The 24,145-nt window shown below is 47.6% G+C and overlaps 1 protein-coding gene across 3 annotated transcripts; it reads left to right on the top strand.

Moving 5' to 3' along the window:
• The first annotated feature begins 529 nt into the window (after positions 1-529).
• On the top strand, positions 530-24,145 carry QRICH1 (glutamine rich 1). 3 transcript variants are annotated; one of them, XM_084269592.1, is made up of 11 exons: positions 968-987; positions 1,765-1,826; positions 5,535-5,864; positions 14,101-15,120; positions 18,658-18,835; positions 19,461-19,615; positions 20,417-20,531; positions 21,832-21,940; positions 22,285-22,436; positions 23,079-23,169; positions 23,937-24,145. In XM_084269592.1, the coding sequence occupies exons 3-11, from the start codon at positions 5,556-5,558 to the stop codon at positions 24,127-24,129; spliced, it is 2,322 nt and encodes a 773-aa protein (XP_084125718.1). In that variant the 5' UTR covers positions 968-987; positions 1,765-1,826; positions 5,535-5,555; the 3' UTR covers positions 24,130-24,145. The 3 variants fall into 3 exon arrangements, with proteins under 3 accessions (XP_084125716.1, XP_084125718.1, XP_084125717.1); XM_084269590.1 differs by lacking the exons at positions 968-987; positions 1,765-1,826 and adding an exon at positions 530-580; XM_084269591.1 differs by lacking the exon at positions 968-987 and having other exon boundaries at positions 1,693-1,826.

Below are 24,145 nucleotides of genomic sequence, written 5' to 3'. Positions count from 1 at the left end.
GTACCGGCTGCGGAGGCCTCGGCGCCCTACTCGGGGAGCGCCGGCATCAGGGTCTCGCCCACCCGTGGGGCGGCGGGGACCGGGCCCCTGGTGCTGCGTGGGGCTGGCAGCCGCCCCCTCCCGCCCCGCCCGGCGTGGAGCAGCGAAGCGGTTGCGAGGGGACCCCCCCCCCTCGGCCGGCGGTGCCCCACGGCCACGCACGCCGCCGGCAGCCCGAGCCCCGCGGCCGGGAGCTGCTCCCGCAGCCGCCGCTGCCCCTCGGCTCCCGCCCCGGCCCCCGCGCAGCCCCGGGCCCGATGTGTGGCGTCTGTACCCGCCCCCCCCCCCGCACGGCGGAGGGCGCCCCCCGGCGGCCGCCCCCCGTGCCCTCCCCGCCCGGGGCGCGGCCCCTTTAAGGTGCGGGGCGGGGCCGAGTGCCGAGTTCTCGCGGGACTTGGGGGGCGCGCTCTCGCGAGGCCGGGGCCGTGCGTTGATTGGCTGCGGGGGGTTGAATGTAAGATGGCGCCCAGGGAGCTGTGAGGGGAAAAGACTCGGGGCCGAGGCGGCGGCGGCGCGAGGTGACGGCGGCAGCGGGGCCGGGGTGAGGCGGGGCCGGGACGCGCCGCGGCGCGGTGGGGCCGCCGGGCTGAGCCGAGCCGGGACACGCGCGGCGCTGGGGCCGAGGCCGGGCCGGGCGGGGCCTCCCGTCGGGCGCAGGGGGAGGCGGCGGCGGCGGCGGTTCCGGGGGCGGCGCGGGCCCGGCGGGGAGGGGGAGGGGGAGGGGGAGGGGGCGGCCCCGCCTGCAGGGCGCGCGCGGCCTGCCTGTGCGCGCGCAGGGCGCGCACCCTGCGCACCCCCTCACCTATTCCCCCCCCCCCCCCATCCAGCCAGCACCGGGCGCGCCCCCGCCGCCCCTTTCCCCCCCCCTTCCCCCCCTCCCCGCCTCCTCCCGCCGTGGGGCGGCCCTTTCCCCGCGCGGGCACGGGCGGCGGCAGCGCGCGCCGGAAGGTGCGGCCTCCGCCTCTGCGCGGCCCTCGGCGGCCGCCGTCCCCGGCGAAGCCCCCAACATGGCTCCCGCGGCGGGAGACGGGGGTTGAGGCGGCGAGTGGGGTGGGGGGGGCTTGGCGTTGCTGCGCGGCGCCTCCCGCGGGCCCGGGCGCCCCGCCGGGGAACAAAGGCAGCGGGGAGCGGCCCGGGCCAGCGCCAGGCTCCCCGCACCAGCCTGCCGCTGGAGGCCGAGCGGCCGCCGATGATCTCAGGGGCTAAATATGGAGCTTGGTGTCGTCTGGGGTGGGTGGCGGGGCGGTGTGTGTGTGTCGTTCCCGTCTGTCCTGGGCCTCGGGGCCGCTCGGCCGGGAACACCTGCGGGGGGGGGGTGGGGGGAGAGCAGGGGGGGCACCTCTGGATACGGTCACTGCTGCTGCCTTGTTCTAAGTTCTGTCTTCCAGTAACTCCGGTGCCACCGGCGGCGCCGCGCCTGTCGCCGCACGGTGCGAGCGCTCTGCGCCCTGTGGCAGATGTGCTCACACGCTCGTCCCTAGTAGCGCTTACCAGGCTGAGGGATGCAGTGGTTAGGAATTGGGTACCTCACAATTCTTCTGTAGGAGCCCTTAGCTGCGTGGACCATCACAGAATCCTTCTTTCCTGATTGATTTGTTTGGTTTTTTTTCTCCCCCTCCTGTTTTGTTTTTTTTTTTAAATGGAACACATATTAAAATTGAAATGGCTTTAATAAAGAAAGAGGAACTGGGGATGGAAAGGGCTTCTTTGTTCTGTCTTCTCCAGAACGTTACAAGTCTAAGAGCTCAGGACAAGAGCAGCAGAAAATACATGCAACATGGTGACTGGTGAGTCCAGATTGTCCACATGCTGCAAGTTGTGTGTGTGTTTGCAGTAACCTTGGTCTAAGTTTTATGAACTAACCGTATGTGCTCATGGTCTTCAAAGAGTTTCTTGAACATATTTCCTGGGGGAAAAAGGAAAAAAAAAAAAGGCAGTTGTGCTGAACAGGGAGGATTTGCCTCCTATTATTGAGAAAAAAAACCCCCAGCACCTTACTGCCTGGATGCTCTTTCTTTCGTTGGGGAATGCAGTGTTAAAAAGACGCTGCAGAGATCTGGTGAAGATGGTGTTTGCTGTTCCTGCTGCCTGCCTACAGGATGCATGAAATGAGTAAATGATGTTTTAATAACTAAGGGTGAAAGTGGCGACCGCAGCAGCAAGTGGTGTGTGTTGCCCTGCAAAAGCCCCTTGAGTGCACACTTGAGCCTTGAAGAGGCTTTCTGTCATCAGTGCAGGTGGGTTTAGTTTTAATTAGCAGAATTCCTGTGAGTCCAGCGTTACTTTCCTGCGTCTTCATCTCGACCTGGTACCCCTGCTGCTGTGTAGGGTTCTGTGAAGTGCAGTTTTGAGGAGTCCCAGTAGTTTGAGTTAAACAACCCCAAGGAACCTGCGAGCTGTCAGGAACAGCACTGGGAGGAATTCAGCCCGGCCTGCACTGTAACCTGTGGTGTTTTTAGCTCCTTTCTGATTGCCAGAGTTGGGAGAGCTGTAGAGAAAACCAAAGGAAGGATCCTGCTGCCCTTCTGGAGCAGGAGCAGATGCTAGATGGCATGGTGGGCTTCTGATCTGTGGTTGGGACTCCAAGGGGTGCGGTGGCTCAGGTGGGTGTTTCACTGTATTGGGTATGAGTGGTGCTCAGTGAGGTAACTTCAAGCAAATAGAAGAGAAGATTTTTACTATTTTCTCTTTCCCCCCATGCTAGAAGAAAGGAGAAGAGAGCTTCCTTGTGACAGGGGAAGATTCACTAGTAGGGGAATACTGGCCTAGTAGGTTCTTGAGTTTGATGCTTGCTAGAAAGGTCTAATTAAGATGGAGCAGTTGAGCAGGGTTAGGGATCTTAGGAATTCATGCTGTGTTTGTTCTGTGCTGGTGGTCAGAAGAGGTAGGTGATGATTTGGTGGTGGACTGTTTCTTGATCTTTGGGCCTGCTGCTGCTTATGCATCTGGGTTTCTGGTGGCTTCTGGTCTCTGCTGCACAGGAGCACAGTATACTTGTGAGCAGCTCTTGACAGAAGGGTTGGAGTTCCAGAAATACAAGTGAGGGCCAGCAGATAGCTGCTGTTAAAACAGTGGCCCTGTGACCTCCCCAGTCTCTCCCTTGACAAGACTAACAGGAGGTCACTAGCTGCTCACCGAGCCATTTCGGCATAACAAGCACCAATGCAGGAGCAAGGAAGGAGGAGGGAGCCTTTGCTAAGAGGTGAGCCCATTCTGTTCAGCAGCAGCCAGCTGTCAGAGAGCACCTGTAGAGCTGACATCTGGGTTGGAAGCGTGGGATCCTTGAGGCTTATTCTCAGAAGGCTCTCCCCTCTGGAAGCTGTGTCTGCACCTTAAAGTGGGCATGCAAAATGGTGGTGCTCTTCTGAAAGCCTCTCTGCAGTACTGGAGTCAAATACTTGCAAGTTCCAGGTAGAAAATTGGGACAAGTTAATTGCTTAAAATCTGTTTTCCAGCTTCCAAGTATGTGATCAGCATCTTTGCTTAGACGGAAGATGTGTTTGTGCCTGGTGTAGGTCCTGTCTGAGTCACTGAGGGTGCATTCATAAGGTTGTTTGTTCTCCATTGTTTCCACCTTGGACGTGTGGTCACCTGGGAAAGGGTTATCACTGTGTCCTGTAGAGATGTAGAGTGTTGCCTGAGCAGTCAGACCTGCCGCCCTTCCGTGGGGAAAGGTGAGTGTTGAGCTTCCAGGGGCACCTGGTTTGTGCTTGGGTGGCTTCTGGAGGAAACCTCACTAAGCAAGTAGCCGTAACTGGTTCTGTCCCACACGGCTCGGAACGTGTCAGGTCAGGATCCCTGCAAGGCAGGAGAGCTGTGCTTCTCTCCAGCTCTGAGTTCTGTGGGGCCTTCTGTGTGCTGATTTTGAGTTGTATTTCCTATGTGAACACTGTTAGCTGGTGCTTTTACTGAACACTGGTGCATGTCTTGAAGAGTTTTTTTCAACAGGAATCTCATTCAGCAGCAAATGTTGCTTAATAACTCTAGAAAACTGTAGGTACAGCGCCAGCTGCCTCCTGTGTTGCCCTTACCTTTGATACTGGTTCTCTCTCCTGTGAGCCTGGTTCAATGCACTAGCCATGAACCTCCTCCATGTAAACAACCACCTCTGTGTGTTTAGACTGCTGTCACGTAACAGTCAAGCGTGGCTAGAATTTGCTCTAGCTCACACTGGTTTTGCTGGGAGTTGGAATCAAACTTGTGGAATACGCTTGGTGCCACTGAGAGCTTTGAACCAGCTCCCACTTTGACACTGGCTGTCGCTATCTTAGGTCCAACCATGTGTTTCTGTCATGGTTCCACTTTGCAAAATGATGGTGAAAAGATATATATGGTTCTGCTTTTCATACCTGCTCTCTTCAGAGCTGCAGTCATGGTGTATGTGTGGTGATGTTTGTCCCCTCTTCTGCCTTTCTGCACTGGGTCTGGTAGTACTGAACCACTGCTTCCAGGCCTAATCCTGTGCTGTTTCACATCTTTTTACAACCTTCTCAGTATCTGGTGGTGTTAATAGCTCAAATCTATTTATTTTTTATTGAGACTAATTAGTGCCTGAAAAACAACCAATATACTTGCTGTAGAAACAATTTGTGGGTTTAAACAAGATAAGTCAGTAAGAGAAGAATGCTGTCAGTGTATACCCTAGAGCTTTCTAATGTTCTCAGGTGGAGTCCTCTCTTTTGGTGGTTTTGCTTTTGGTTTTGGGTGGGTTTTGTTGGTTTGGTTTTTTTTTTTCTCTTGCTCTCACTTCCTCCATGATCATCTGCTTTCTTTTTCTGTTTCTCTTGGCTTCATACATGGCATGTTTCATGTTAACCTTTTCCTATGTTGAAAGGACATCAAGAACCGACGCTGCTGTTGCCTTTGTCACTTCCAGAGCTGCTCTTCTCCATGCGTGCAGTTCCCCATTTGAGGAATCTCTGGATTCTAGCACTCTCCTTTTGCTTGCTGTGTTCGAATCAATAAGGCTGTCCTAGTCCAAATAGCAGCCAGCTGAATGCTGCATCTGATGCTCTTCCGTTGTGCTTCCCATTAGCTGCCTAGAATAGAACTGCATGGCCTGATAAAACAAACTGCTCGGCTCTCCCATCTCCGTGGCTGTAAAGCAGGGCCAGGGATATTGATTTCTGAGCTTCTCTCACTAATGCTGCATGCTGCAAACTAATGAAATGTGTGACTTGGTTTTTGTCTCTTCTGGGACTCGCCTGGTCTGGGTGAGGTATAAAGCTAGGAGGTTTTACAGTGAGCTCTTTGCATAGTACCACCCTTACACCTGGTTATCATTCAGACTTCCCTGAGCTGCTGAGGGTTAACTGGAGAAATGTGTGGTAGCACAAGATGCCTCTAAAGCCAAAGCATCTGTCTCGGGCATCTGGCTGTGCATGTGTGCTAGTCTTCATCTGGTACTCTGTATGAGAAATGAGCTGCTGAAGTTGGGAATATCCTTGCGCCAGCGGAGTGCAGTAGTTAAGACTTTAACTTTCTCTTTCCTTAAGGAACCCTGAGGACCTTGCAATATGAATAATTCTCTGGAGAACACCATTTCCTTTGAAGAATACATCCGTGTGAAGGCGCGAACGATCCCCCAGCACAGGATGAAGGAGTTTCTGGACTCCCTTGCTTCCAAGGGGCCAGAGGCTCTGCAGGAGTTTCAGCAGACGGCCACCACCACAATGGTGTATCAGCAGGGTGGCAACTGCATTTACACAGACAGCACAGAGGTGGCTGGGTCTTTGCTTGAACTTGCTTGTCCTGTGACAACCAGTGTCCAGCAGCAAACTCAGCCAGAGCAGCAGATACAGGTTCAGCAACCCCAGCAAGTCCAGGTAAGTGTCTTAAATCATCCCTAAATGTGTATTTGATTTGTCAGCCCATGGAGTAGTGTTCAGAGCCAGCTACTGCCTAACCTGAAACCACAGGCAAGCAGTTAAGAAGTAGAGCCAATTAACTTTATATAGAACAGCACAGCTTCCCTTTCATTTAAGGAATTTGGTAGTAAATTTCTCTCTTGACTGTGCCTCCATTGAGCCCGCTGTAGGAGGAGTAACACACATAGCAATGTAGTGGTGTAACCTATTGGAGAAATGGTTGACAGTTCTGGCATGTGCACAGCTCCCTGAAGCCTTGTGCTCTGTCTGAAGCTGCTATAAATACCACCCCCCCTCTGCTGGGCTAGCTTTATCTGGTGGCTTGGGGTGTCTAACTTCTCTTCAGGTTGTGGGGTTTTTTTGATGAGATGAGTATTCTTTAAAATTATCTTGCTTGAGCATTCTGAAAGTTGTAGTTCTTGAGCTGGCTGTGAAGTCAGGGGGAAATGTAGGGGAGTCAGCTTACAATAGGAATCGAGGGGAGATACCTTTTAGGAAAGGAGCTCTCAAAGATGTGTATGTGTCAAGGTGGATTATCCCTTTGCACAGTGGAAGGATTTTTCTTGTTTGGTTGGGGTTAGGTTTTTTTGCTTGCTTTCTGTTGGGTTTTTAATAGGTATTTGAATAATTTTTGTTAAGTATTAAATGAGCAAATCCAGCACCGGGGTGGGGAATAGCCCCAAACATACAAATTAGGATAACTGATTTGGTCCTCAAACACATTCCATAACTTGAAGCGTTTCGAGGTGGCAGGACATTCACTGAGGGTTCCCTATGACATGTCTCCAAACACCTGAACTCTGTCTACAGCTGTAATTCCAGTACACTCCCAGTACGAATCTTTCTGCCTTCTCTAGCAGGAAGGTGAAGTTGTGAGCTCTCCTGTCTTGCAACAAATGAGGTTATGGAGTGACAAATGACTGGAGATAAGGTAGTGTGAACTTGCTGCAGTGCAGTAGACTTGTGCTAACAGCTCACTTGTGTGCTTTTTATCCTACAGCAAAGGCAAAGTTGCCTCTCTCCCTGGGTAACTCCAATCTCTCTGAGTAAATGAATGCTTAACTGGGACTTCTGTAACCTGTTGCCCTACAGTAACTTGTGTCGCAAGGCTTTTGAAGAATAAAAGCCTCTACTCTCAGAGACATGACTTGGATCTCTGTGTGAGTCTATTAAAACTGATCCAGGGTGCTTGTGGTTCTGCCAGCTAGTACATTTTTGGGAGAAGTTTCATTTTTCAGTAGAAGAACTAGAGGGGTTGGCTTTTTTGGGTGCTTCAGCCTTAAATGTGTGGAAGGACCCCAAACCAATTGTAAAAGGCAGAAGTAATCACTTCTCTTTTATTTTTTCCTTTTAAACTGCTGCTGCCTCCTTTCAGAACTACCTCTCAGGTCAGGCTTGACCACCACAAGTCTTCTAGTAAGAGAGAGAGAGAGGGAGGTAGCATATCACACGCTCCAGAGAAAAATAATCTCCTGACCTTCTTGAAAATAACCATAGAGCTGCTGCCAGAGACCTGTTCCTGTTTTTTAACCTGAGTGGCTTGTGCCATGAATGTGAAAAATACCTGATGAAAGCCAAGATTTCAGCAACTTTCCTAAAAATTGTCTACTCTCTCCCCCTTGTTTTTGATGTGACTTTGCTTTAAACTACCTGCTTTCACATCCATTGGTACAGATGATAATTAGTGTTTGTCTTGCCTACCCTGCTACTTACTCATTTTAGGATGTTACAAGCCCCCAGAACACTTAGGTGGCACATCTGGCACTAGTTAGGGCTGCAGCTTTCATGCATCACCTGGATTAATGGGAATTTAAACAGCTAGCTCAGAATTATCTTGAAGTTTTTTTGCAAGGCTGAAGTGGAGAGGAATGTCTTTACCCTTTTGAAAAAGTGTTTTTTTCTCTCTCTCAAGATTTCTTAGAGAAGTGATTGCTGTTAAACCTGTAATTTAGTGTTCACCTGTCTCAAGCCTGTCACCCTGGCAGCAGTAGCAAAGCATGGTGTCTGAACAAAGCTGGATTCTGTTGTGACTCTGCAGTGCCCCTGATCTACCTGGTTCCCTTTGCTGAAATACTGCTTGTGTTGTGTTGTGAGCAGTTTGGGTCATCCACTGAAGCCTCTTAGCTTTTGATCAAACTTATGTCATCCCAGTATTGACTTGATAATCTGTTTACTTCTTGTTAATCCAATTGCAAATCAGTGGAAGACCCTTTGAATGACTATCCTTGCATCTGGCAGCGTGACAGTGGTGCAGAAGGTGACTAATAATATGACCAGTCAGGTGACCTCACAGTTGCAATTACTGATGACATCCTTATGGTCATAAAGCTAGAGAGAGACACTGCTCAGATTTCATCCTTGGTTTTACTTGCTGTGAGCTACCAAAGACAGTGCATGACTGCTCGCTGCTTTTCCTTATCCTGGCAAAATATATTCCCTCTTTGAAGAAGTTGCCACTTCAGGGTTTTCTTGCCTAAAAGGTTCAACAAATTATTGCCAAATGTTTATTTTAAAGGTTGAGTGGAAGCAACTGTTGGGCTGTGTACTGATCGGTGCTACAGTTCCAGTGTCTTGGAGCTTCCTGCAGGCTCGCTATCACAGTGGTGCCATTAGCCATCCTAAAGAGTTTAGTATGTCAAGTTGTTGTACCCTGTGTTGCATCTGGGGGGTGACTGGGTTGGGCTGTGTTTTGCTCCAGTCAAGAAGAATTTAGTCAGCTCTGTGGGGAAGATCCTCATGTTTGTGTGTTTTAGTAAGGCAGGGCTTGATAGCAGGGTGGGAAGAGCTGCTTGGACAGGGCTTGAGGGGAGGGCTCTGCAGGTGAGCGGTACCACAGACCTGTGTAGGAAATTATAAATGCCTGGGTACAATGTCTTTCAGTTAAGGTTTTGTTTCTAATTGCTTGGTTCCTTATGTATTTGCTGTTCAGTCTTCCCCCAGTCCTATTCTCTGACTTCTTGACCGCTGTGGGAAGCTGGGCATTGTTAACAACCCAAGGCAGGGAAAGGTGCCCTGAGTAGCTCTGCAGAAACTCTTCTCTCTGGCTTTGCAGAATACATCTTGCCTACACTTCTGATGGATACAGCTTCCCCCTGCCCCAGTCCTGGTTCTGAAATTTAGACTGGAAGTACGGCTCTTGGAAAAGCATCCCAGTAAGATGCTCGTAGCAGCTAGTATTAATTAGCATTGTCTAGGGCTGAACATGCTGCTTCACTCTTGACTGTAACCATTCTTCAGTGTTTTGGGGGTAGCACCTTTTTGTATATGGAAGTAGGTTCCTCTTGGAGAGTTGAGCTGATTTTGTTTTCCTTGTTTCACATGTTTTAACTGTCTTAGGCCTAAATCCTGCCCCACTGTACAGCCTGACTACATAATATTGATATTTTAACTGTTCAAACACATGCAAGGCCTAATTTGGCCCGTGGAATTCTCTCTCTGATGTTGATGAATGAGCAGAGGAGCGAGAATTTGTCTGGCTGTTGTTCTGAAAAGCTGACTTGTACACTCCCTGTAGACCTTGTTTACTCAGATAGATAGGAAAGGACTTCCTGTAAAGTAGTTGAATAACAAGTTCCAACATTTCCTGCAACTTCAGTAAACTGGAGTGTGTTTCAGATCTGGTTTGTACTTGTATGTATGCTTTGTGGCGTAACGTTAGGAGGGATTCTGTACTGCAGTGTTGGGTTTTAATGCTGGAGTCGCTTTAGCTTGGGCTGTTGTTGAGGGAAGTGTTATTTTAAGGCTTCATTCCTTAAATTGGGCTAAAAAGTAACGATGACATTGCTCTTCTCTCACCTCAATAACTTTTTGTCCAAGTGTTTGACCTCTGTCAGCTTGCTCAGGTGTGGAAGTTTGAGGTCACCTACATTACTTCTGGGGAGGATTTGGAGCATGCTTCTCACAGCAAGTTTGCCACCTGCCCTCAGCTACCTCCTGTAGGTTTGGAGCCTGTCATTTGGGATTCTCTTCTGATGAAACCAAGCTATACAATGCAGTCGTCTTGTGCCTGGTGTTTGTCTTGCTTGGCTAGTGGGCAAGACTAGACCTAAGTTCAAAAAACTATTTCAAAATATATGATGTGGGCATGTTAGTAGGTCTTCAGTCTTGCTCTGAAAGTCTGCTCTTGCTAGTGTAAACGGAGCTTCAGAAACCAAGGTGTGTTTATGGAGGGGCATTGAAGAGCCTCTCAGCTGCTCTGGGGCAAGGTAGATGTCTGAGAATCTATGCAGGCAGGAGTTGTCTCCATGCATGCCTGTTTGGAGTTAGGTTTTAGGAATGAATAGGTGGCCTAGTCAGTCTGCAGATGGGGTTTTCTTTGCTTGAGAGTTCCTTCAACATAACTGTTTTAGTACTGCATTCTGCAGCCTGATTCCTTCTTGGGCAGAGGATCCTCACGGGGCAGGCATGTTGTGAATACTATTCGGAGGTTTGTTGGAGTTAGTCTGTCAACCATGAAGGAAAGAATCAAACTTTTGGAAACCAGACTTCAGCTGTTCTCATGCTCAAGGAGTCACTTATTTTGTCTTTGCATGTGCTCAGTTCTAGACAGAATATGTTTTGAGTTTAATAAGACAGAAGATTTCTTTAAGGGAATCTTAGAAATGCAGTTCTGCCCTCCTGTTACGATGCAGGGCTGACTTCTAATGCTTTGATTCTCTACTCAGCTGGTGCTTGGTCCAACTTCTTGCTACTTCATGGTGAAAAGGCATTTCTCTGTGTGATGGTAGCCCGCTGGGCAGTGATTCTTTTCATGCTGTTAGATCCAAACTTCTGGCAATGAACAGTTTTTTTCAGTACTGGTAACTTGGCATCTTCTTCTCATGCACTACTATAACCCAGGAATTCCCAGCATAACATGTTCTCCCTTTAATCTTCAGCATAAGGTGAAGATTTAAAATCCTCTGTGTTGGTCTTGGCCTGCAAATTTAAAGCATTCCTCTTCGTACAGTCTTTTTAAAGTCAACCACTGCTGATGCTTAGTGTAATTCTTTGTCTGTTTGTTCTCAGATACAAGTTAGACAATGAGGCCAATGTAAGAAGCTCTGGTCTCAGATGGAGTTGAAGTCTGTAAATGTCCAATGAATGCTTGTAGCACTCCTGGGTACAACCTACTCGAAAATAGGGAGGGATCTACTGCAAAATATGGTTGTTAAAAATGGATGTATAATTCACAAGGGATGTATAATGCACAGTAGGTAGAGCTCCCATGTCCTTTTAAATAGGTACTCTCTGTGGTCAGAAGCATGATGCTTACAGCATGCAGAACGTCCAGTGGTTCTGGAGTCTGACTTCTTCATATTATTTGAGTCTGGAGTCATTCTTTGGCTGTTAACAATAACTCTGTGAGCTCTAAAGCAGGAGCAAGACGTCCTGGTTACAGGGGTTAGTATTTAGTCCTGGGGAGTCTCAGGCTGTGACTCCTCATCTGCTGAAAGTGATGGAAGTTGCTTGTCACTTCTAGAGCTCGGTCTCTAAAATATGTGTGGGTCAAAGCTGCTCCAGGCAAGTCTAGGCTGGATGTTAGGAAGCATTTCTTTACCAAGAGGGTGGTCAGACACTGGCACAGAGTTCCTAGAGAAGTGGTCAATGCCCTAAACCTGTTGGTGTTTGAGGCATTTGGACAGTGCCCTTAATAACACGCTTTAAATTGTGGTCAGGCAGTTGGACAAGATGATCACTGTAGGTCTCCTCCAGCTGAAGGAGTCTAGTCTATAAAAGCCTAAGGTAGAAGATGCTGTCTTGTTGGGTCTGTTGTTGGACTGCATCCCTTTTGCTGACAGTGCCTCTTGCTTAAATGTGTTCCATTACCTTTCTAATTGCACTTGTGTGATAAAATTGTTTCAGCAGAGGAGCAGGCTTCCAATTCTTAGTGACAGTGAAAAGAAATACAGTCCTTACCTACAGTTCCAGTTCCTGCTGTAACATATAATGTGGAATTTTGGAAAGAAGGTGGGGGTGTTCAGGGGTCAGCCTACACAGATTCTGAAAACACGCTGCAGAAGTACAGGATAAATGACACATTTACCTTGGAGACATGATTTGTAATCCTAGCAGAGAAAGCAGGTGTTTCTTGTGTGAAACTGGAAATACATCACGGCAGGAATGTAGTTTAGTTTATCCAGTCTTTGGCCATGCACATAATTTTTTTAATAAGGACTTAAATTAATACTAAGCACTATGCTAGTGATTTTGCAGTCTGATATTTTGGAGAGTACTTGCCTTATGTTTAATTGAAGCTGGCTTTCTTAAACTGGACTTTTAACTGGAATCTGTGCTTGGGTCTGTTTGCCCAAGGCAGTACTTGTGCAGTACCACGAGTATCAAATAGAACTGAAGCAGCATCCCATAGGTGACTTCATCTTTTTCAATTAACTGCCTGATCAGATCTCTCATCGATGCAGCTTTTTAAACTGTCATATGACACAAGGTCATATATTTCTTGTTACTGTGCAGAAAAGTATTACAGAAGGCCCACGTCACCTGGAATACAGTATGCTGCATACAGCTCCCAGCAGGAACCTGTAAAATGCCTTACTCTTCCTGGAAATAGAGTTAATCCTTAACAGGAGATGACATCTAAAACTGGTCCACAAGTGCTGCATTTTGCTACCACGCTTTTTTTTTTTTGTCCCTTAGCAACTCTTAATCCTTAACATTTGTGTAAGGCTACTTAGCTGTGATGCTGGGAAGTGAGACTTGGTGTGTCTGCGCAACGCAGAGCTGCGTGGTAGCTCTCTTTGGTTTGTCAGGCTGGGGAGAGCGGTGTCTCTGTGCAAATGCTATGTTAGTGTGACTGACTCTAGAAGGTGAGGTAGAAAAGAGTGAGAGAACAGGACTGGGAAGACAGTTCTGCAACTAAATAAATCTGTGTTGGCTTCAAACCTCGTACGGCCCTCGTAGGTGGCACTAATAAAGCTCTGCAGCTCTCAGTTGGATTTGAAAGGAGAGGTTGAGTAATTAATTCTCTCCCTTAAAATACAGTGTGTTAAGGAAACCTGGAGAAGCAGATGATTGTGGGAATCTGGGATATCACTTCTAGGACAAGGCAAATTCAACAAGTTTGATGTGTAAATGTGGGGTTGAAGTGTCTGGGGGAGGAGAGCAGACCTCCCTTGGTGCCCTGGGAGTGAAGATACCACCTGGGTAGGGTTCAGGTACTGGAACGTGAAGTTGTTGAGACCCGAACTGTGCGTTGGGGGCTACCTCTGACTCTTAGCTTTAAGTCTGCTCCTGGACTACATAGTGTGACAGACCTTGGACAGAGGAGCAGTGATGTGAGAGGGTATGACTACTCTTTAACTCCATGAAATAAAAGGAACTGTGTTTGAATCCAAGTCTTAACATATTTTGTCCACGGTATTCAGCATTGTGTAAGTGCATGAGCTGAAAAATACAACTGAGTAATTTGGACAATAAATGGAGTAAGTAAATAATGAAAAAAGAATTGGTTTTAATTATTGGTGCCAAAGAAGTACTTCTGAAGTTTCAAAATGTTGTCTCTTAACACGTGTCAGAGATTCAAGTTGGACTTGAGCTTTTTGTGTTGACACCTGCTTGTGTAGTGTCACCATTAGTGATTGCTTTCAAAATAATATTTCTGAGCTTTACGTGGAAAGAGCCAAGTGCTGGTTTCAGCTTACCCATATTTCTTACTGCCTGTCACTGGCAAGTGATCCTGTGGCTGTTTTGGGCCTGGGGTTGAAAGCACTAAAACAATCTTCAGAGCATAGTAAGAAAGAGGCAAGCTGATGCATTTTATAGCAAGATACTCATTACAATTCTGATATTAAGTTTGTGACCTTAAAGTCTTGCTAGTGCAGGGCCTGTGCTGGAGTGACATTTTAGCAATGCAGCTAGTTCTGAAGACTGCTTGGCTTCCAGGGATGCAATCTGTTGGCTTGAGCCCACAGAGCTTTAAGGATGGAGATGCAGCTCACGCGCTGTTCTGTGTGCTGAGACGTGTGATCATGTGCAACGCTGAGCAAACACATCACGTACTGTGTCGCTGTTACCAGCCAGGCACTTCCAGAGTATCTCTGCTTCCTTTTCCTCAGATCTTTACTAGTGGATTTGACTGTGGAATTACAAAAGACCTGGAGTGTAGGCCTCTGGTGATGGGCCATCTCTGGTGGTGGGCCCCTCTTGAATCCCTGGCACTTGCTGATCTCTAACTGGTGAATTGGTGTCGTTGCAGGTTCAGGTCCAAGTCCAGCAGTCACTGCAGCAGGTCTCCGCCCAGCAGCTCTCTCCACAGCTCACTGTCCATCAGGCTTCGGAGCAACCGATACAGGTCCAAGTACAGATCCAAGGCCAGGCACAGCAGCAGGCATCCCAGACAATACAGAGTCAGTCTCTTCAGAGCCCCAGCCCGTCTCAGCTGCAGGCAGCTCAAATCCAAGTGCAGCATGTGCAGACTGCCCAGCAGATCCAGGCTGCGGAGATACAGGAGGAACACATACAACACCAGCAGATCCAGGCCCAGCTTGTGGCCGGACAGGCCATTACTGGTGGCCAGCAGATACAGATCCAAACAGTTGGGGCACTGTCACCTCCACCTTCTCAGCAAGGGTCTCCACGAGAGGGAGAGCGGCGGATCAGCACTGCCAGTGTCCTCCAGCCAGTGAAGAAACGTAAAGTGGATATGCCTATTACTGTATCGTATGCTATTTCAGGGCAGCCAGTTGCCACAGTGCTGGCCATCCCTCAGGGCCAGCAGCAGAGTTATGTCTCTTTAAGACCAGACTTGTTAACAGTGGACAGCGCCCATCTATACAGTGCCACTGGGACCATTACTAGCCCCACTGGAGAGACTTGGACCATCCCTGTTTATTCTGCTCAGCCACGAGGTGACCTTCAGCAGCAAAACATAACCCACATCGCCATCCCTCAGGAGGCCTACAACGCCGTCCACGTCAGCGGCTCGCCAACCACACTGGCTACTGTGAAGCTGGAAGATGACAAGGATAAGATGGTGGGAAGTACTTCGGTAGTGAAGAACTCTCATGAGGAAGTGGTGCAGACTCTTGCTAATTCGCTCTTTCCAGCACAGTTTATGAATGGCAACATCCACATTCCAGTGGCAGTGCAGGCTGTGGCGGGGACGTACCAGAACACAGCGCAGACAGTGCACATATGGGACCCGCAGCAGCAACAGCAGCAGCCTGCATCCCAAGAGCAGGGTCAGCAGCAACAGCAGCTACAAGTCACTTGCTCGGTGAGTTAAAACAGCTTCTCAGTCCGTGGTTAGCAACTTGTGAATGTCGTGGGGAGGGAGGATGTCAGCAGACAGCTGATATAGAAAGTGGAGATGTATCTGGCCTAGTAACCTCAGGAGGACGTAGGGCTTTAGACTCCTGATACGTGTGGGACTGCAATGTGTTCATGTTGGTACATAACTGTAGGATTCAAAACTTCCGAAAAGAAAGCAGTCTGAATCCTTGCAGTGTAAACTAAGAGATACTCATGGTGAATAGACGTGTGCTCGTTGCTAGCTGCTTCACAGGAGGTATTCTGAGGTGTGCGGTCTTAGGAGTTGCAGCAGACAGGCAGGGATGATGCAGTGAAGCAAGGGGTGCTGGCACACCAGTCATCAGTTACTTTGTGTGATGCAGCCTATGGAGTCCACAGCAGATCCAGTGCACAGGTAGTGTCAACACCTGACCAGTGAGCAAACCTCACAGATGAGATGTACCTCTCTGTAACACCACGTCCTGCTTCTGGTAAATGCCTGTTGTGTAAGAGCACAGTAATTAGCAGTGGCAAATGAGCATCTTTTCATAGCGCTTGGCCAGCATGCCAGCCAATTTTGCTGCTGGTTTTTTTTTTTTTAAAGGCTTTGTTGAAAACTTTAAGCCATCGATTACTTTCAACTGGCTTTTAAAACTTGAATAAACAGGGCTATTAATGACCTCTCTTACATGGGCAAATAGATTTAATTTATCTTTTATTACCAGAAAGTGAAAAGCGATTGATCTTTCAGAGCCTGTTTTTGCTGAATGGAATGAGGGCAAAAATACCCAATAGCTAGCATAAATGTTCTTTCCAGTTTCTGAACAGCACTGTTGGCTTTATAAAGGTGTATATGCCCTCTACTTCATCAGTAAGCACCAAGACAAGGAGGATTACTGTCTGTAGTCATGTCTGGTTGTTTCTGAGTTGCTGTGGAGTAAAGCCTGCCAGGGCCTTCACTGAAAAGGGACCCAGATATCTCTAGATAACGTTCAGGTGCCAGATGCCCTCTCTTATAAAGCTTTACTTTAAGCTACAACATACAGGTTGTGTAATGCTCAAGGGTTTGTTTGGTTGGGGTTGCACTGGTGTTCTGTTTTGACATGTTCAAAGAGCCTTCTATAGCTCGTGTTTTCCCTGTATCGGTACTTCAGAGATCACTTGATGGCTTTCAGCTACTTGAACAAACTGCAGTGACAGAACTGCTTGCCTCTCTGCTAAACAGGATTTTTAGACTTATTCTAGGGTCTTTTAAGAGCATGAGCCACATTCTTGGGATCCTTTCCCAGGTATTAACTCCATAACTTCTTTAATTTTTCTTTTTTTTTTTTTTTTAAAGCTTCTACTAATTCTGTGTGTTTCTGTGCACAGTGGTCTGCAATTCTTGGGTATCAAGACAGCTTCACAGTTCTCTGGAGCACTGGGTGTTGCATAAGCTCCTAAATACAGAGGCAGGTTCCAGGAGGGATGAATTCCTCCTCTCCAGGGGCAATAAAGCCACTATTAGGCGAACTCAAACTTCAGGGGGTTGTCCCTCTCAACTGTGAACCTGAGAAGGAATTTGCTTGCTTGCTTGCCCCACACTGTCCTCTGGCATTGTGCTGCTGTAGGATCTGGGCATGCTGCAGATGTTTTGCTCTATTTGTGATAAGTGTAAGTCACTTAAGCAGCTGCCAGCTCAGCCTGTGTTCCTGCCTTAATGCTGGGTAAGGTGTCTGTGGGTCAGGGCAGAAGATTGCCACTTCCAGAGGGTGGTTGGCTCCAGAAAGCTTTCTGGGGAGAAATGGGGCAGAGAGGGGAACCCCAGTCCAACTCCTGTGAAGACCTGGTGTCAGTCCACCCTTGGGCTCCTGGCCTCTTTGAACAGGGGCTTGTTCCACAACTTAAACTTTGTTACCATCTTGGTAAAAGCTGGGTCCTTTCAGTCAGTGCCCCTCTGCAGCTGTGGTAGATGCTCCTGGTGATGCAGGGGCTGATAAGCAAACAGCTTTCAAGAGCTAATGCAAAATTTAAAAAAGAAAACCCAACCAGAAGCAGTCAGGAAAGCTCCAGTCTGAGGCTCTTGCAGGCTTTGCCTCTTCAGCTGTTTTTTTTTTTTTTGTTGTACTAAGTAAGGTACAGGTATTACTAAAGCCTCTCTGCTATTTTCATTATGGTCTCTAGTACTCTCAGAGCAGCTTTCACTGGTGACTGACACTTGGCAGTATCAAAGGAAAAGTTACTTCATTATAACAAAGCCTTGCTTTTTGGGATGGCTCTTCAGGTGAAAGGAAAAGTTTTGATGTAAGAATTGCTCTCTCTGTAACATTCAGGGTGCTAAGGAGAATTTGACTAAGGGCTGTGAAGCTTCAGGTTAATCTCCTCAGTTGAGGTAGCTGTGAGGCTTTCCTGCCATGGGATTGGGAAGCTGTAGTGAAGAATGCAGCATGAGTGTAGCTGGAGGGCTCACTGATCCTTCTGGATAGGTGCCATTGGTTATCTGTAAAATGTTTGTGTTTGAGGTGGTAAATCTTGATGACTTAAGGTTTGCTGCAATGTAAACTTCCACAGGGGCTGGAGAGCCCTTCAGGTCTGTAGTAGGTCATACAGTAGCTCTTCACAGAACAGCAGCTAGTCCTCATTAGCAGGTTTTGGTAGTTTGGTAGCGTTGCAGTGCAACTGAATGAATGTTCTGGTGCTGGTTGTCTAGTCTGTTACTGCTCTGTACCTCTTGTGTATGAATTAATCTTAGCAGCTGTTGATAGTAAGAGCAGAGCATATCTATTCTGCCTGCCTGTTATGTACTGAATGATGAGGAGAGCCTGCCCTTGATGGGCAGGGATGGTGTTGGCATACAGCATGCCATCGTGCCCAGAACCTTGCTCAGGGCAGTCAGGGTTTGGAGCAGCACTGGTTAGTAAAGCTGATGGCACCTTGCTGTCCTTCCCTGCCAGGGGCTGGTAGTTTTTATAGCTGCTGTGCCTCAAGGCTGTGTCTGTGAGAGGCCTTGGGCCACTCTTCTTTTTGTGTGAAGATGGACTTTAGTGGTGGTTCAAAGTGAAGTTTGTTGAGGCCAAGAAGAACATTGGAGCAAATAGTGCTTGGGAAGTGATAGCCACCCATTTCAGTGTTTGAGGGGAGACCAGGAATCTGTTGTTGAGAGGACTTTAGCCCTGTGAAAGTCCTTACCTTTGAACACACCAGCTAGCTGCTTTATGGTTTTACAGCAAGAACCAGCTCATGGCTGTTTGGTCTCCTGTGATGTTCTGCAGGACTTCCAGATGCATCAAACTGCAGGTTGTGTGGATTTGCTAAAGGGGTTACAGATAAGTCCAGCCAAACTAAAAATGTGCTTGGAGGTATGAATACTCTTCCATGGGCAGCAGTTCCAGTTAGACAACAAAAAAATGAGTTCCTTGGATAGTTTTCTTGTTAGGAATGTTGCAAAAGGCTGGTATCCTGGGGCTGAGGTAGTGTGGCATTGGGTTTTGTCAAACTCTTGCTGTCAAAGTGTGTGTATCAACCCAAATGTTTTCTTTCATAGGCTCAAACTGTTCAGGTTGCTGAAGTTGAACCACAGCCACAGGCACAGACTTCACCTGAACTTCTACTTCCAAACTCTCTGAAGCCAGAAGAAGGGCTTGAAGTGTGGAAAAGCTGGGCACAGACCAAGAATGCAGAGCTGGAAAAAGAAGCACAGAATAGGCTAGCACCTATTGGAAGTATGTGTCGTGACAGCACGGCCTTTCTTTCCTTTCAAGCAGGATTAGGAGTGACTAAAACATTGGCTGTTTACACTCTGGAAAACACCTTTGTATAATCAGCAATTGCTTTTAAATTTAAACTTTGCCTTACTCTCTGATACTAATGGCCACGTTCTCCCACTGCCACAGGACGTGTTCCAAGGGAGGTATTAGCTGTGTGCTGAGCCAACCTCAGCACCTAGGCTGGTAGCAGTAGGACAGGGTGCTGTGTGACTGCGCTGTGTGGACAAACAACAGGGCTGTGAATGCCAGCCAAGCTGGGACAGCAGTCATGGAGTTGCTGTTTTCCTGTTGCTGCAGGGCAGTATTTTGCTGTGGACGTGGTAAAAGGCGGCAATAGTCATGCAGTTGGCAGGGCAGAGAGTCTTCCTGTCAGATTCTTGCCTGTTTATCTTTTAGTAGATCTGACAGCTTAAGATCTTGATTTATTTCAGCTTGCTTTATTATACTGGGAGAATGAGGTAGTACTGGGCCTGTCAGATATAATGGGAAAGCTGGAGATGGGGTGGAAATCGTTCCTGAAACATTGGGAAATAATATGGCTTTATGGCTTAAATAATATGGCTTTGTTTTGCTTTTCCAGGGCGTCAGCTGCTGAGGTTCCAGGAAGATCTCATCTCTTCAGCTGTGGCTGAGCTGAATTATGGTCTATGCTTAATGACACGAGAAGCTCGAAACGGTGATGGCGAACCCTATGATCCAGATGTGCTCTACTACATCTTCCTCTGTATTCAGAAGGTATGGGGGAGAGAGCTGTACATGCAGCAGAGCTTGTGCACATTGTCAGCACATATAGGGAGGATTCTCTGTTATAAAAACAAGGAGACTGTGGCTTCGATTAAGCTTCCCAACAGTTTCATCTTAAAACCTCTTCTTGCTTAAAATAAATAATAAACAATCAGATTGGACTACATGGAATTAGTGTGCAGCAGTGCTTTATCTGACAGGGTTTAGTTTGTGAAGGATTGTTAATAACAGAATTCCATATCACCGTGAGAATGATGCAGCCTTCTAGTGTTTTTTGGCGGGGGAGGAGTGTTGGATGATGTTTGAGGAGGTTGACAACGTCAACACTTGATGTAGTTGAAGATTTAACAGGCAAGAACTTAACTTTGTCATGTGGGAGGTCTGGACTGGTAATAGAAGCGTGCTTTCTGGGAAAGCTGGAGGAACAGAGCTATGGTGTGGTAGGAGAACTGAACATCTCTTTCCGTAACCTGGAAAAGGAATGTCCAAAGGACAGTCATGTGAAATAACTTGCAGTGAACAGAGCTGAAATAAAAGTTGAAATCCAGCCAGCTTTACTTTCAAAGATGGATTTTCCTTCTGTCTCTGCATTCCCATGATGATAATCAACATTACCTACCCGGTACTGACCTTGGTGCAAGGGTCCTCGCTCTTCTAAGGAGAATATATTAGCCTTCAGTGCTGTGCTGTAAAGTGCTTGACTAGATGGGTATGTGGGCTCTCAGGATAAGCTCTGGTCTGAGGAATATACTTGCTACCACTGTACTGGACTGTGTTGCTCATCTCTTTCAGTATCTCTTTGAAAATGGCCGAGTAGATGACATCTTCTCGGATCTCTACTATATTCGGTTCACTGAATGGCTGCATGAAGTTCTCAAGGATGTACAGCCCCGTGTTTCCCCTCTTGGTAAGAACTTAAAGACTTTCCAGAGCTTGGAATGCTTAAACTGAACTACACCATGAGTGTTGTCGGGATAGAAACCTTTCTGAAGTACTTAATGTCCCTAGGACAGCTCATACTGGTCAGGGAGAAAGATGCTATGTCTGCATGTGAGGGTTAACTCACATGTCAGGCTCTGGCCCTGAATGTTGCTGAGGATTGTTTGTCTATTGCTTGTCACCTGTCAGGAGGCAGATTGTTGGGACTTTGTAGTGTCATGAGATTGACTGACTGGGAAGCCAGCTGATACTTGATCTGAATCGCACTTCCTCATCTGAAGTACTAATACATCTTGCCTCTAATATGTATTGTCACTTTGGGAGATAATGCAACACTGTCATGTTGCCATGTAGCCAGATGGATACTGTCTGCAGGACCAACTAAGTGTCAAATTAAAAAAAAGCATGATTAGACCTTCAAATGTTGCAATTGAATGCAGCTCATCTCAGCCCGATGTTCAGAAGACAAAGGCAGGGTGGGGGAGCAGTTCCAAAAGAGCCAGATTTTGACAGAGTTGCATTATTGGAGCTGGATTAAGAGCTGTGTTTTCAGAGCACAGAAACCTGGTTTCTAATTGTTTTGTTGCCTTTGATCTGCTTAGACATCAGTGAAGGAGCTATTGCTTGTGTTCAGAAAAGTAGCTGACGTTACAGGCTGGATGGCTAAGTAGCACCGTGAGCTTGGGAATCCTTTTGTTTTCACTCTGGCTGTTTGATCTGTGCTTTGTCATTCCACAAGCCCTGGAGTTCATACTGCTGTCTGTTGCCCTGTGTGTATGTGGAGTATAGTATTTCTCTTCTCCACAAAGAAGAAAAAAATATCTGAGAATCAAAGGATTACTCATGTGTCCAAATACATCACTTGGCACTGTGCGCTGACTAAAGCTGCGTGCAGGGCCAAGAGCTGATTTGTTACACTGGCCTGCCTGCTCTCACATATTATTGGATTAGGAGCATCTGCATTGGAGTCAAGCCATTAATTAAAAGCTGTTTTAAGTGTGTATTTATTTCTCCCTGGGCTGGGATGTATAGGCGTGCTGCAGAAGCACACTCTCCACAGCTAGAGCTTGACGTATGTATAGAGTTTCTAACTGTACCTGCTATTTAAATCGTTATTTGCACAGCAGTGAATCTGGACATTGGTGAGGATCTCTTCCTCCTCCTTCCCTTAAGATATTTATGTTCTCTAATACCTACAGACTATAAAATGCTGCCTGTATTCCTGCTGTGACTGTCTCCTGGCATGATGCTGACTTCTGTTGTTGCAGGTTATGTCCTCTCCAGTCACGTAACAGAAGAGATGCTGTGGGAGTGTAAGCAGCTAGGAGCTCACTCCCCTTCCACCTTGCTCACCACACTGATGTTTTTTAACACAAAGTAAGTACTTAAGTCTTTGGGAGTCTTGGGCAATAAAAGAGCTTTGAACACTGTGACAGGGTTGGTAGGAAGCTGCTGCACCGGATTAGGGTGAAATCGTGAACTTTGAGTGGCTGCACACAGAGCCCTCTGGCAGCCCATTCAGGCAAAGAAGATGAAGTACAATAAGGAAAGAAGCTTGCAGAGAGGAAACTGATCTTGTGGCTGTGGCATGCTTTGCTGCTGGAACAGTCTTTAACTTGGTGTTGGTTTGAGCTTCAGCTGTCTTATGACAACTACCTTGTTGTTGTGACCATATCCTTCACTTGTCTCTGAATGTCCTGTGTTCTCTTCTTGCTGCTCAGATACTTCCTGTTGAAAACAGTAGACCAGCACATGAAGCTGGCCTTCTCCAAGGTGTTGAGGCAGACCAAGAAGAACCCTTCTAATCCCAAGGATAAAAGCACGAGTATCCGCTATCTGAAGGCTTCTGGCGTACACCAGACAGGACAGAAAGGTAGTGTCTGGAAGTCTTCTTTGGGAGTATTTATTTATTGGGCTTGAAGGAAGTGCATGAACCTGGAGGTGTTTGCAGGTAGTGCCACAAGAACTCAAGGCTCTGCCAGTTACCTTCAGCCTGGCAGCACAAGTTCTCTGTACCTTGTCAGAAAGCATAGCACCTTCTGCTAATAAGCCTTGAGACATACCTTACTTGAGGATGCATTAAGAGCTAAGGATAACTTTTTTGTTACTTTGGGGTTTTGTTTTTCATGGGCAAAGGAGCTCTTCTCTGAGAGGGCTTCTCTTACCCTGACTCACATGAACCCATATAGAATCCATACATAATGACAGTCTGTCCTCTTAAAAACACAGGCTCAGGATTTAGCTGTGGCACTGCTATCTTAGTAAGTGAGACTTCCCTCATTTGGGGCACAGGTAGATGAGAAATAGGCTGTGATCTTCAGTAGCCTTGGGATAAATCAAGCTCTCCAAATAAAGCTTGGAGCATTTCTAACCAGGTGCCTGCGCCCTGGAAGAGCCGTACGCCTCTTGCCAGCTCTGGCATGGTGACAGGGCGCTTGGGAGCGCTGAGGCTGTACGGCACTGCTCAGTTTGCTGTACTTGGTGTCTGACAGACTTCTGGGGGGCTGGTTTGTAGTTACAGATGACATGTATGCAGAGCAGACTGAGAATCCAGAGAACCCCCTGAGGTGTCCGATAAAGCTGTATGACTTCTACCTCTTCAAATGGTGAGAGCTCTTGTCCGTGTTTATGGTTGCCTGTCTTCTCTGTTAAGCTGCATCTTGTGGCTGGCCTAGTTTTCTGGGCTGTGTTTATTGCTGGCACAGTTTCTACACTTGCATAAATGTACTTAAATGGGGAGGGGTGTTGATGTGAGAGGGTGGGATTTACTCTTGATGGCACAGAAGTTGAAGTTCTGTGGTATTTAAAGAGACAGATCCTGATTTGTGAACTGGCTGCTCCTAGTCTCGTACTCTGGAGGGTTGTGTGTTGCCACGAGCTCGCTGTTCTGCCTGCGACTCGTGGACTAGACATCCACTGCTCAAGATGAGTTTAAGGTCCTATTCAAATCAGCTTCTGAACAAAAATGAGGGCTTCATGTGGAGGTTGGAGGGAACCTCAAAGGACCTGCCTCTAAATTATGATGTTGATAATTAATGTAAACATTCCTCTGCACAGATGGGTCTGCAGCTAGCCTGGATGTGGAAATAGCCCATCCTTGCTTTGTTCTGAAAGACCCCTCCCTAGGCCATGTGTGTGCTAAACACAGCAATGTGAAATAAAAATTACTACTTGTAGTCATCACCATGGCTTTTTTTTAACCTTGGAATGGCCAAAAAAACTTCAGGACCGCTCTTGCCCCTAGATGTAAGGCCGTACCTTCATCAGCCAGATGTTCACTGTCAGGATTTGTGAAGCTGGGGCAAGGACAGTGGTGGTCTCTCCTTCCCAGGACATCCTGTTAGTCTGGTTATTTCTGATCTTCCTCACACAGCCCCCAGAGTGTGAAAGGCCGGAATGACACGTTTTACTTGACACCGGAGCCAGTGGTGGCCCCCAACAGCCCCATCTGGTATTCCATCCAGCCGATCAGCAGAGAGCAGATGGAGCAGATGCTCACCCGGATCCTGGTGATACGAGAGATTCAGGAAGCTATTGCCGTGGCTAACGCCAGCACCATGCACTAAGGCATCCTTCTTGGCT

Source organism: Gallinula chloropus (genome assembly GCF_964237585.1).
Source record: "Gallinula chloropus genome assembly, chromosome: 12".
Classification (NCBI taxonomy): domain Eukaryota; kingdom Metazoa; phylum Chordata; class Aves; order Gruiformes; family Rallidae; genus Gallinula; species Gallinula chloropus.
The sequence above is the reverse complement of the archived record's forward strand: the minus strand, read 5'-3'. Positions and strand labels throughout refer to the sequence as shown.

Coding starts and splice junctions, on each gene's coding strand:
- QRICH1 (XM_084269590.1), top strand. CDS start 5,556: ATGAATAATTCTCTGGAGAACACCATTTCCTTTGAAGAATACATCCGT. Junction 5,865..14,100: donor AGCAACCCCAGCAAGTCCAG/GTAAGTGTCTTA, acceptor GTGTCGTTGCAG/GTTCAGGTCCAAGTCCAGCA. Junction 20,532..21,831: donor GCCCCGTGTTTCCCCTCTTG/GTAAGAACTTAA, acceptor CTGTTGTTGCAG/GTTATGTCCTCTCCAGTCAC.